Here is a 12,369-nt window from a genome sequence, read left to right on the forward strand (position 1 = left end):
ATCTGTGCTGGGCACTCGTGTGGGCATAGGAGAGCCGTCCCCCGTCTGCTGAACCAAGAGGCCTGATGAGCATGGCCAGGGTGGCTGTTTCTGTTTGTTCTTGTGTTTTTAAATCAAGTCAGTTAATTTTTGAGATGTAATTGACATACAGCTTTGTGTGGTGAGCTTGGGCTTCCCTGGTGGCTCAGGCAGTAAAGAATCTGCCTGCAGGGTAGGAGACCCAGGTCCAATCCCTCGGTCAGGAAAGTCCCCTGGAGGAGGGCATGGCAACCCACTCCGGTATTCTTGCCTGGAAAATCCCATGAACAGAGGAGCCTGGCGGGCTACAGTCCATGGGGCTGCAAAGAGCCAGGCGTGACTGAGACTAACACCGCTGTGCCGGTTGAAGCTGGACAACGTGTTGGTTTGACACGTTTACACACTGACATAGGATGTGCTCTAGTGCTATTTAGCACCTCCGTCACCTCCCGTAATTGTCATTTCTTTTTTGTGGGGATAACTATTAAGGTTTAGCAGAACTTGGACGCATATAGTACACCTTGGTAGACTGATTCACAATGCCGCACATCACGTCTGCAGGACTCATTCACCCACCAGTTGCAAGTTCACAGCTGTGCTGTGTCGGGCTGGGCTCTGAGAAGGGAGGTGCAGGTGCCCCGGGGGGTACCACGCCCTTGAAATTCTTCTTCTTTTGCAAAAGGTCGTTGTTTGATACTCGGATCAAATCGCTGCCACCTTGAATTCCGTCCCCCTTGTCTCAGCGGTGCCATACCCTGGGGGATTAGCAATTTTAATTTGCCCCTCTACCCATAGGAAGTGTATTCCAGAATCTGTGTCCCTTTATGGCAAAGCAAAAGTTATCAATACACACACACACACCCCCTTCACTCACACACTCACAGGCATATGCACACCACAGACACAAGCAAGATTTCTGCCCCACCTTAGAAGATGCGTTCCTGGAATACTGTTCGTTGTCGCGACAGTCAACAGATTGGAACCATAGAACAGTTGATTAGAAATAGCATAAGTCAACATTTCTTGTTACTGGCTTACCTTAAATTTAACTTGTAATGAAAACCTTCAGAGCCGAGTGGGATTTTGTGCCTTTCAGTTTAACACCTAGTCACCTGCTTTGCCATTATTTTTAATGTGAGTGAAAACAAAGTCATTTGTTTCTTTGGTACAGATGTGCTTTTCTCATCCTGATCTTCAAAAATGAGATTTATAAACTTAGTTGTTCGGAATAAATCACCATCATGTTTTGTATAAAAAGCAACAAAGGAGAGGGGAGATACCCAAGGAGCCTACCCCAAACAAACAAAACTCTTTCCTGGAACTAGGAAATGAGTTCATCCAGTCACAGGAGTGTGACTGAAATAGCCATTGCTACATCCCATTAGCGTCCAGGCAGCTAAAGCTCACTGGATCCAAATTCCCCAGTGATTTCCAGGGAACGGCTTTTTAAGACTGAGTGAGCTAGAGGGCTGCAGGGTGTGTGATCAGCTCACAGACAGTCTTCTGATTGGTTGGTGGTGAAGTGATCAGGAGCCAATGTCATCAACCTTCTGGTTTCAACCTGTCTGGGGTCTATATATAGAATAGAATATAGTTGTTGAGGGAAAAATATAGTTTACTTCTCCCAACTGGTGGGGGTTTCAGTATCTGCAAAACAGCTCAAGGACATGGCTAAAGAATAATGTCTATAGCTCTTCAGGAGGAACTAAAGGTCCTTGACTTTGTTTAATCATTAATCATTGTTTAATGATTATTGTGTTCAGTTGCTAAGTCGTGTCCAACTCTTCTCAACCCCATGGACTGCAGCATGCCAGACTTCCTTGTCCTTCACTATCTGCTGGAGTAGCTCAAACTCATGTCCATCGAGTCAGTGATGCCATCCAGCCATCTCATCCTCTGTCGCCCCCTTCTCCTCCTGCCCCCAATCTTTCCCAGCATCAGGGTCTTTTCCAATGAGTCAGCTCGTCACATCAGGTGACCAAAATACTGGAGCTTCAACTCTAGCATCAGTGATCCCAATAATTATTCGGGGTAGATTTCCTTTAAGATTGACTGGTTTGATCTTTGCTGTCCAAGGGCCTCTCCAGAGTCTTCTCTAGCACCACAGTTCGAAGGCATCAGTTCTCTGGCACTCTTTGCGTAACGATCAAGGTATTATAATTTTGTCTTACTTGACTGCTTTCCTCTGTTTCTGCATGTTCTCATTTCTCTGATTAAGTTTATTCTTTGGAACGTGGGGAAGATCTAGGGAGCTAAACTTGCCCACAAACAAGAGGCAGTGGAGGTTCAGGGGCGTCTGTCCCTGGAAGGTCCCATGGGGTCCTGCTCAGTTACCAGCTACTCCATTTTGTTCCTGTAATACCATATAGAGTTGAGACACAATCGAATAATCATAAACTATGCTGTGGAATCTTAAAACCTCGTTAAGACTTTGCATTCTGTTTAAAACCCATCCGTGTGTAATAGTAATTCCACGTCTCATTTTCCTTCGCCCACATTTTTAAGCCCAGTTGAAACTTGAGGAAGGTACCTTGTGGTGCTGTTCAGCCTCTCCTCTCCTCCCAGCCCCTCGCAGGAGGGCTGAGAGGCACAGAGGGTGCTGTCCGTCGGCCAGGTGCGGGCTTGGAAATCTTAAACGCGCTTCAGTTCCCTCATATCACAAATGGGCACAAGGATAGGTCTGCTTTTCAGGATCAATCTGAAGACGAATGGAAGTGCTTCTGGAACCTCCAGTGAAGTGTCTGACATGTGTTTTCAGTTCTCACCACCTTTCCTTTTGAGTCCAGTTAATCAGAGTATTAACCCACCAACTGTTTTTAACACGGCCCAGCCCACGTTACTGTCTTCTGCTCTGTGGCGGGACAACACCCGGAGCGTCCCCTGGTCTGTCCACCTTTTGAAAATAAAACAGCAACGGTTCCTGATTCCACAAATGACACATTGCTGATGTTTCTGTCTCTGGTCAGACATGTCCGCGTTGCCAAATGCTACTGTTCCAAGTTCTGTATGAGCTAAGAGGAGATGATACAAGCAGACTGTTTGAGCTATAAGTATATGGCTCTCAAGACATAAAAGATGCCATGAAAGACCCTGAAGATTGATATTCTAAGATCTGAATACTGGGAATTGTGTGTCAACTAAAAACGATGCACAGCGTGAGCTGTGAGTTATTATTTTGTGCAAAATGAGGACTCCAGTTGGGGAGAGAGCACCACAGCTCACTCTGAGAGGCTGCTCCAGAGAGGCACTGGGGAAGGTCCAAATATGAGATTTTGCTGAAGGGGGAGCTCAATGCAATCAAGCGCCTACTTTACAAAAACTTTTCTGCTAGTCACGAGGAGCTGATGTCACCACAAAGGGATTCAGTGTGCTTCAACATCTGAGGAGATGCGAGGATTAGGATCACAAAATCAGTTCCTGAAAACATCTATCCATCTGAAGACGTCTTCCACCAGTTTCCTTGGAGCACAGAGTGCCTCCCTCTCCTCCCTGAATTCCCCGCGGGGGTGTCGAAGGTGCGCAGCTGCAGCAGTACAGGGTCCGATCTCCGCAGAGGCAGAGGGCAGAGGCCCTTGTGGTCGTTGCTGTTCAGTTGCCGACAAGTGCTCTTGGCACCTGCCAACCTGTCGTTGATGTGTGGGACCGTCAATGGATAGGTGACAGAGTCCGAAGCTATCAGACGAAACACTTGCACAGATTCGTCCGGGTGGGTCTCAGCCACGGTGTTGAGATTGGGGGAAAGCATCAACGCAGCCTGGCTCGTCTCCAGGGACGTCAGTCAGCCGTGGCCCACGGTCATTCCTGCCTCTGTTCATGTGTTAAAACCGCGTGGAAACACACATGTGATTGTCAACCTTCAAGTGACTCACGCTGGGGGAGAAAATGATCAGGAGTGAACATTTTGATCTCTTTATCTGTTTATTACTTTTATCTATTGGCGAACAGACAAGTGTATTTTACAGTTTAAAATATTCTACATGCTTAATAGCGTGTGTTGTAATTTCTCAAAATGTTCCGTATTTCGTTTGACTTAGTTATGTATCTTATTAAAGAGGTTCATTAATGACCGAGCACACTGAAAAAGCTCTCCACACATGCAAGATACATTTTTTTCCAGGAAATACTCCTATTCTATGTGTACCTTGCGATCTGAGTTTAGAAAGCATATCACACATAGTGTCGTGTTTAATTAACATAAAGTCATCATGAAGGAGAAATGAATTTTTTTTAATTTCACATTTAACCTACTTTTATTCCATTTTATGGACAATAAAAGTTTAAAATGCCATCAGAAAGGGTCAGACAGAGCTCTGCTGCGTTCTTGGTCGCAGTGTTCTGCCAGGCGTACTTCTCCAGGATTTTCCTGCCTGTGTGACCTTGTTCCCTTGCTCGGTCGTGCCGACTCTTGTGACCCCGTGGACTGCAGCCCACCGGCTTCCCTGTCCGTCACCGTCTCCTGGAGCTGCTCTAGCTCCTGCCGTATGTGCGGTTTCATTATTAAATGATTTCAAAGGGAAAAAACGTGCTTTTAATGTCTAAAATGTAGACATTTGATTTTTTTTTTTTTTCCTGATACTCACCTTCCCACTTTAAGATAGAGTTTGGCTGTTAAGTAAAGACCTGTATTTCTAGTGAAATCAACCTTGGCCTTACTGAAAAGTAGAAGGATTGTAAAGTTTGTATAGAAGACATTGAAATCTAGTTTTTTTTTTTTTGCATTGTCCTCATACCAACAAGTTTTCTGATTATCGAGGAAAACACAGACAGTCTTCAAGCATCATTCCTGCCATCAGGTCAGCTGCCCTGGAAAACCCCCAATTTTGATCTGGTTTCTCATGAGCCATTACAGATTTAATAGCCCTGTCTAAATTACCCAGATTAACTCCAATGGTTCCTTCTGCCCAGAATTTAACTGCTTCATGGAGTAGGTCAGAGCTGCCGTAAATCCCCACCATAAAGACACACGAAGTGGGAGATGCTGAGGTATAAAGAAATACTGAATTCTACATAGGTGGAGTTCATTAACTGATTAACTTGCAAGAATGTGGAAAGGAACCGTGATGTTTTGCATATTTGACTCTGTAATGTTAATGAGAGCTAATTGTTCTTTACAAGATGTCAAATAACCACTCTGAATGGAATTCTATCCTATGCTACAAGCAGAAAAGAAAAGATGACACCAGCAAAGATGGATGGAAAACTTCTGTAAGAACAGGAAGAATTAAGACTGGTTACAGCTTCTAGAATTCTGTGACTTTTAGGCCAGACGGCTCTGACCGTCCTAACTCAACCCCTTGCTAGCATGGTAGCCCGTGACCTTTTCCTTTTGGTGCGAGACCCCAACCCCCAGCTCACCTATCCTCGGAGAAAGAGAGAGCCCCGCTGAAGCTGGCCAGCAGCTCCCCGGGGTCCTCAGCTGCTTCACTAAACCTCCCATGTCTCCCTGCTTGGCTCCATGCCTGCTGAGTCACTTCAGTCATATCTGACTCTCTGTGGCCCTATGAACTGTAGCCCATTGGGCTCCTCTGTCCATGGGTTTCCCAGGCAAGAATACTGGAGTGGGTTGCCATTCCCTCCTCCAGGGGACTTTCCTCACCCAGGGATCGAACCCACCTCTCCTGTGTCTCCTGCATTGGCAGGTGGGTTCTTTACCACTAGCGCCACCTGGGAAGCCCTCTGCTTGACCACAGTGTCCCTTGTCCACAGTCAGTGTCTTAGATTCTCAGCCCATTCCTCAAATCCGCTTTGCCTCATCATCTACGTTCCGTCCTAGAGAAACTGAGGCCATAAGCAGGGGTCCCTCTACTCCCTGAGATGTCCAGCCACTGGCCGGTATTCATCGCCTGACCCAAATATGGGGAGGGCAGCATCCTTCCACTGGGCCGAGGGGCACCGAGTCCAGACCCTCTCCTTCCTCCTCTGTCTTTTCGTTTCCTCCAGTCTTAATGTGCTTCTGCCTCACCATAGAAGCCTCCTGAGGTCTCCCCACTCCCCACCCCATCTGGTGGGCTGTTTCACTTTGACCCCCATCCCAGCCAAGGTCAAGGGCAGAGAAGGCCTTTTAGACCCCTCGTCGACACCGACAGAGTCTGCACCTGCCTGCTGTCACCCCCTCCCCTTGCCCCTACGGTCTCTTCTCATCAGCTCTGTCTTCATCCGTAAAATGTGGGCACCTTCTTTCCAGGGCGCTCATCCACTCCCGCGATTTTAGTCGTCTTCGTGTTGATGACTTCCGGGGCTTATTTTCTGGACTTTTCTGAATTTCAGATCCTTCTAGCCGATTATTTCTTGGAACACCACATGAACTTCTAGCAAGTAATTCAAAGTGAACAAACACAGCCATGATAAACTCTGTCTCCCTCTCTCAAGAACACACTCCTCCTCTCGAGATGCCCCCCTGACTGCTGAGGCCCACTCCACCCCACTTCCCCACACAGAAACTTACAAAGCGCCATCGACACGTCGCCCCCACGGACCCCGTGAACAGCCAGCCCTCCTCTCGCCCACCTGCCTCTCCATCTCCTCCACTTCTCTTCACTGCTGGTCTCTCCCTAGACCTGCCGGCTCATTTCTTTGCCTCATCTCTTCCCAGGCCTTCCTCGTAGCTCAGTCGGTGAAGAATCTGCCTGCAATGCAGGAGATCCAGGTTGGGAAGATCCCCTGGAGAAGGGCATGGCAACCCACTCCATTATTCTTGCCTGGAGAGTCCCATGGACAGAGGAGCCTGGTGGGCTGCAGTCCCTGGGGCTGCAAAGAGTCACACGCGACTGAGCGACTGAACTACTACAGCTGCTGAGTGCTAATTCCAGGCCACCTCACTGGCTGCGGGGAAATCCCTGCTGAACCGCCAGTCTTTCTTGGCTTCAAGACCCTGGGCACAGCCTCACTTCCACGCCACCATGGAGACTCTTCTGCAGGACACACGGGGCCCTGGCTCCTTGTCTGGCCTCATCACCCTCCGCCCCCTCCCCAGAGGCTCCAACTGTGCCGAACAACGCAAGTTTCCAACACACACATCACATATGATCCTGCCTGTGCGCCTTCGCGCGTGGTGCCAGTTATTCTGAGGATCACCCTGGATCTCGGATTTGCCTGGGCGATCCTCACTCAAACGTCAGCTCTTGAAACCGAAGCCTCGTCCTGGCCTGCAGCCTTCCCCCTGGTTCCCTTTCTGCACTCTGCAAACAGGCCGAGGCCTTCTCTGTTACTCTGCTTCCGTGTTGCATCCCAGCCATGTTTTTCCCTTGTCTCTGCCTGTGGACACACCGTGTGTGCTCTTGGGCCTCCAAGGATAAGCTCTTTGTATCCTCAAGGGTTAGTGTTGTGTATTTGGTGCGCGAGTCCTTTGTGCTTAGGGCTACCCTGGTGGCTCAGACGGTAAAGCATCTGCCTGCAACGTGGGAGGACTGGGTTCGATCCCTGGGTCGGGAAGATCCCCTGGAGAAGGAAATGGCAACTCACTCCAGTGTTCTTGCCTGGAGAATCTCATGGACAGAGGAGCCTAGTGGGCTACACTCCATGCTGTCGCAAAGAGTCAGACACGACTAAACAATTAACACTGTCAACTTCTTTTTTCCTTTTTGTGCTTTTTGAATGAAAGGAATAAATCCATGAATTAATCATCCACCTCGTAATTAAAAGATATTGATGAGAAGAAATCGTAGATTGCTCTCAGTTTAAAATCTTGACTACAAATATGAATTACAAAGCGTGCGGTAGAATCTGCTAGATTTCTATATGAAATACACAAAGTACTCATGACCTTCTCTGAGGAGGGGAGCCACTCAAGTGAGAACCAAGGAAAGCAGTGTAAATATGTTCTAGTACAACAAGAACCTTCCTTCCTTGCTTCCGGAAACAGCATGTGCTCTTAGGGACCAAAGCCGTATAAATACCACAGGGACACAGTGTCCAGGTGATGTCCATTATTCTGGAGACCAGACATGGCTGAAGTGACTTCACCGCTGGGGTTTGTTGACAAGCCAAGCCATAAAACTGTGTGCTTTTCCTCCTCACAGGTATTTGCGCCAGACCCTTAGAGAAGATATATCAGCAGCAGAGCATTCTCTGAACAGGGAGAAATTTGCTGTTTTGAAACAAGCCCTCAATGTAATTGGCTTCAGTAACTTGGTGAGTCATGCGGTTAAATATTCCACTGAGGAAATCAACCCTCTGCTAGTTTGTAAAAGTTATTCATTCAGAAACATTCCTCTGCCTCGTGGAGCTTGCATGCTAGTGGGAGAGAGCCGTGAGCAAACATCACGCCCAGGGCCACAGGGTACCGTGAAGATGGGCTGCCGTCTTCAAGAAGGCGCTTGAGACCTTTTCCCACGGGGACCACATGAGCAAAACAGATAAGAACTGGGCACTGGCTGACTCCAGAAAAATGGCAGACAGAAGGGACTGTCTGCTTCCAAGTACCACTTGGGAGAGTAATCTAATCACTCGATTAAACTATATTCTTGAATGCTGTGCTTTTTTTTTTAATTCTTAAAGAATTATCAAATACCTCCAAAGCTGAAACGTACTATTTAAAGTGCATACGCCCGCTGATACACAATGGAAATTTCCGTGATCTCAGAAATGCTCCAGATTTCACCTACAGTATGGCAGTCACTGGCCACTTGGGGTTGCCGGGCACGGTAGAGGAGGCTGAGGTAGATTGAGGACACGGATTTTTAACTTTTTTAAAAAAATTCTTATTAGTTTAAACTGACACGGTCTTGCATGGTTAGTGTTCACTGAATTGAATAACACAGGTCTAGAGAACAAGAGATGTGAAGTGTGCTCAGCCATTTCAGTCGGGTTCGACTGTGTGCGACCCCATGGACTGTAGCCCCCCAGGCTCCCCTGTCCATGGGATTCTCCAGGCAAGAATCCTGGAGTGGGTGGCCATTTCCTCTTCCAGGGGATCTTCCCGACCCAGAGAGCGAACCTGTGTCTCCTGCTTTGGCAGGCAGATTCTTTACCACTGAGCCACCAAGACCTCGGAAATTCCCACAAATCTCCTTTTCCTATGCATCATCTCTGTGTCCCCGACATTCAGTATGGGGTCACTTTAAATGACAGCTAATTCCTCATTAGCAATCAACATAAGACTGCATGGGTAACTGGTATGCCTGTAGTTCATGAGCCAAGATTTAGTGACAGATTTAGTTTTTTTTTCTTAAACTCAGTATACATTGATCGATTTGGGTCCCTGCCTTTCCCCTCGGCTCATGGGGCAGCAAGGGCTGGAAGGGGTTGCAGGGCGACAGCAAGGGAGGGGTAGGAGGTGGGGGCTCCCCCTCAGTGGATGGTCCACGCCAGCCTCACTGCATTCAGGGACTGGAATCCTAGGAGCGAGCGGCCGTGTGGCGTTTTGCTCTCTGCTGCTCTTCTGTCCATCTCCAATCAGGGACTGGAATCCTAGGAGCGAGCGGCCGTGTGGCGTTTTGCTCTCTGCTGCTCTTCTGTCCATCTCCAATCAGGGACTGGAATCCTAGGAGCGAGCGACCGTGTGGCGTTTTGCTCTCTGCTGCTCTCTCTGTCCATCTCCAATCAGGGAGTGGAATCCTAGGAGTGAGCGGCCGTGTGGCGTTTTGCTCTCTGCTGCTCTCTCTGTCCATCTCCAATCAGGGAGTGGAATCCTAGGAGTGAGCGGCCGTGTGGCGTTTTGCTCTCTGCTGCTCTCTCTGTCCATCCCCCTGTTTCTCTCTTTCCCGAACTCCTGCCACTCGCACTCTTCAGTCTTTGCATTTGCTACTTTTTTTTTTTTTTTTTGCTGTTGTTACTTCTTTTCCCTTCCTCCATTTATGTCTGCAATCTCTACTCACTTACAGGAAACTGAGATAGAGAGGCGGGTAAGGAATCATTCCACCAAGTATCAGCTCGTTGGAAACGGGGCTGTAGAAACCCATGACTGATTTTCAAAGGCAGGGCACACAGAATATGTCCTCCACATAAGGGGCCAAACAGGGCATTTAACAAGCTTTTTGGTTAAAGAAATTCATGCGATTAAGCCAAGACCGAAAAGTGATCGTCTTGATCCTCAGGTATGACTGAGATGGTGACAGTTTTAGTCCATCAGCAGGAAAAGATCAAGTTAGACTGGGAGGAAGGTACTTCTGGGCTGGCAAGACCCTTGAGTCAGAACTCGTGAGTGTGGTTCCGGGAGATCTGACCATGAAGGTGATCCTCCATCACCAGCAAGACAACAGGGGGATGGCTCACCGCATTGCTGTCAATGCCTTGACAGCAGCCACCGCCCCCTGCTCGCAGAGCAGCTTGTTAGTATCCCCACACCGTCACTCACCTTCGGGCTGCTTTTCACCGTTCTGTCTCCATCACGGTACGGAACCGCAAGAACCTTGATGACGGAACAAAGTCTTCATGTCTGTGTCCAGGAGTGTGTCTCTTTTGGAGCACTGGGAACTTTAATGAGGAGTTACTGGATTTATTTAAAAACGGGAGAGGGAGCTGTCGACTGGATTTATTTAAAAAACAGAAGAGGGAGATGCTGGGTAGCTTAAGGAGCTTGGAAAAGGTTATTCAGACAGGCACAGATCAATAAAATCTGAGGCCCTAATTTGTGATTTGGAGGCTACCAAAAGCATGTCTAAGTAACGCTGAAGTCAGAGAGGATTATACCTGAAAATGGCACATTATCCTTCTCAATGTGCTCATTTTAAAGCTGTTAATAATAAAACTACTTGTCCTGAAAGCTGGAAGTTCAGCACGAAATTCACGGATGGCACAGAGACCACACCGTGCAAATGAGCAAATGAGAATTGCTCTTAGGAAAAAACTCTCTCCGGCAGGAGCTTTTCCTGCTCAAAGTACCAATTAGGAATCCAGGAATTATTGGGAATTTTTAAGGCTAACATTGCTTGCCCTAAATGGGACGTGCCCATTTTCACCATTGATCGGTGGTTCCCTTATGGGACATTCTGAGTCGGAAAAAAATCACAGCCGCGCATCATTTTGTTTAACCTACTTGGAGGTTTTCCAAAGGATCGGTCTCTGCATCTTTTCTTCCTAAGCAACACTCTTTATCTTCTCTGTTGGTCACCCGCGTAGGAGGTGGAGAACCTGTGCGTGATTCTGGCAGCCGTGCTGCACCTCGGCGACGTTGGCTTCACCGCTGTCTCCGAGGCCGACTCCGCGCTGGTGTCTGACCTCCAGCTCCTGGAACAAGGTCAGTGGAACTCATGGACCGTCGATGCCTTGACGTGCAGTTCTCCAGGCTGGCCAGTAGATGGAGACACAGTACAGAAAAGTCAGGGGGCTCACCCCACTTTCTGCCAGAGTGGGATTCAGGGAGGGTGGTGGGGAAAACAAGCCAAGATCCGCTTTCTTCTTTTGTCTTTCTGGTCGTGTAAATTAATAAGATGCACGTTGATGTCCCCACGCTGCCCGCCTGAGTAACAGTGTTGTTGCTCTGGCACGTAATTGGGCTTATTTATATCGTTCTGAGTTTTCTCCACCCCACCCCTCTACCCTGTATATTTGGAGGGCATGTTATTAACTAAACATTTAAACAGAACATAATTACTTCCCTTTAAAGATCTTGCCAAAAACCTCTCTCCTTTGAAGTGGCCTTGTTAGTCACTCCCAGCTTTATTTTCAAAATAACCTTAACAGACAATGATGGTTGTGGTAACTACTGGTATCTTTACCCCATATCTAAGTGATTTAGCCAGAAATTGGGGAAAAAAGTATCCCGGGCCGTTAGTAAGGGTGAGGAGGGGGAAACTCCTGCAGCAGCTTAATGCCGGAGCCCCAGGAGCTCTTCGACGTTTTAATCAAGCCGTTTCTCTAGTTGAATTTGCCAATTTCAGTGGTAGCTCCGTTTCTTTGAGACACACATATTCGAATGGGTCTGTACACACTTCCCAACTATAAAACGCCATGTTCTCGCTGTCAACATGTGTGTAACTTGATGCTTTCCTCACCGCTTTAATTTCAGTGGCTGGAATGCTACAGGTATCTCCGGATGAGCTGGCATCTGCTTTAACCACCGACATCCAGTATTTTAAGGGTAAGGTTTCCTGTACTTTGCCTTCCACCTTTGTGAACTTTTGAGAGACCATTCTGATGAGCTGCGTTTTTATAGGTAATGGGGCATTTTAGACATAAAGTCATCAACCCAAGAGGATTTGTGCAATTAAAACATCGGCTGTGGCTGTGGCCGTGGTAGCAGCCCGCCCTCCTCCTTGGCGAGCACCGTTTTCCCTCTGCTTCATCAGACAGAACAAGAGCTGCTGCCTCCTGGGCACTTGTGAACTGAAGGGAGCTGTAGCGGGTGCCATAAGCACTGGATTTTTTAGTTGGCACACGTTGCTAAGGCATGGATTTAATTCTTTCCATTTT

General features: G+C 47.9%; 1 protein-coding gene across 2 annotated transcripts in view; it reads left to right on the forward strand.

Annotated features, from left to right (window-relative positions):
* MYO16 (myosin XVI) overlaps window positions 1-12,369 on the forward strand; it is a 519,236-nt gene that overhangs the window by 308,768 nt on the left and 198,099 nt on the right. For both annotated transcript variants that reach the window (XM_027557960.1, XM_027557959.1), the window contains exons 17-19: window positions 8,037-8,148; window positions 11,077-11,194; window positions 11,966-12,037. In XM_027557960.1, coding sequence (XP_027413761.1) covers window positions 8,037-8,148; window positions 11,077-11,194; window positions 11,966-12,037 — 302 coding nt within the window. The remainder of the gene's footprint in view (window positions 1-8,036; window positions 8,149-11,076; window positions 11,195-11,965; window positions 12,038-12,369) is intronic.

This window comes from Bos indicus x Bos taurus, chromosome 12 (genome assembly GCF_003369695.1).
Source record: "Bos indicus x Bos taurus breed Angus x Brahman F1 hybrid chromosome 12, Bos_hybrid_MaternalHap_v2.0, whole genome shotgun sequence".
Classification (NCBI taxonomy): Eukaryota; Metazoa; Chordata; class Mammalia; order Artiodactyla; family Bovidae; genus Bos; species Bos indicus x Bos taurus.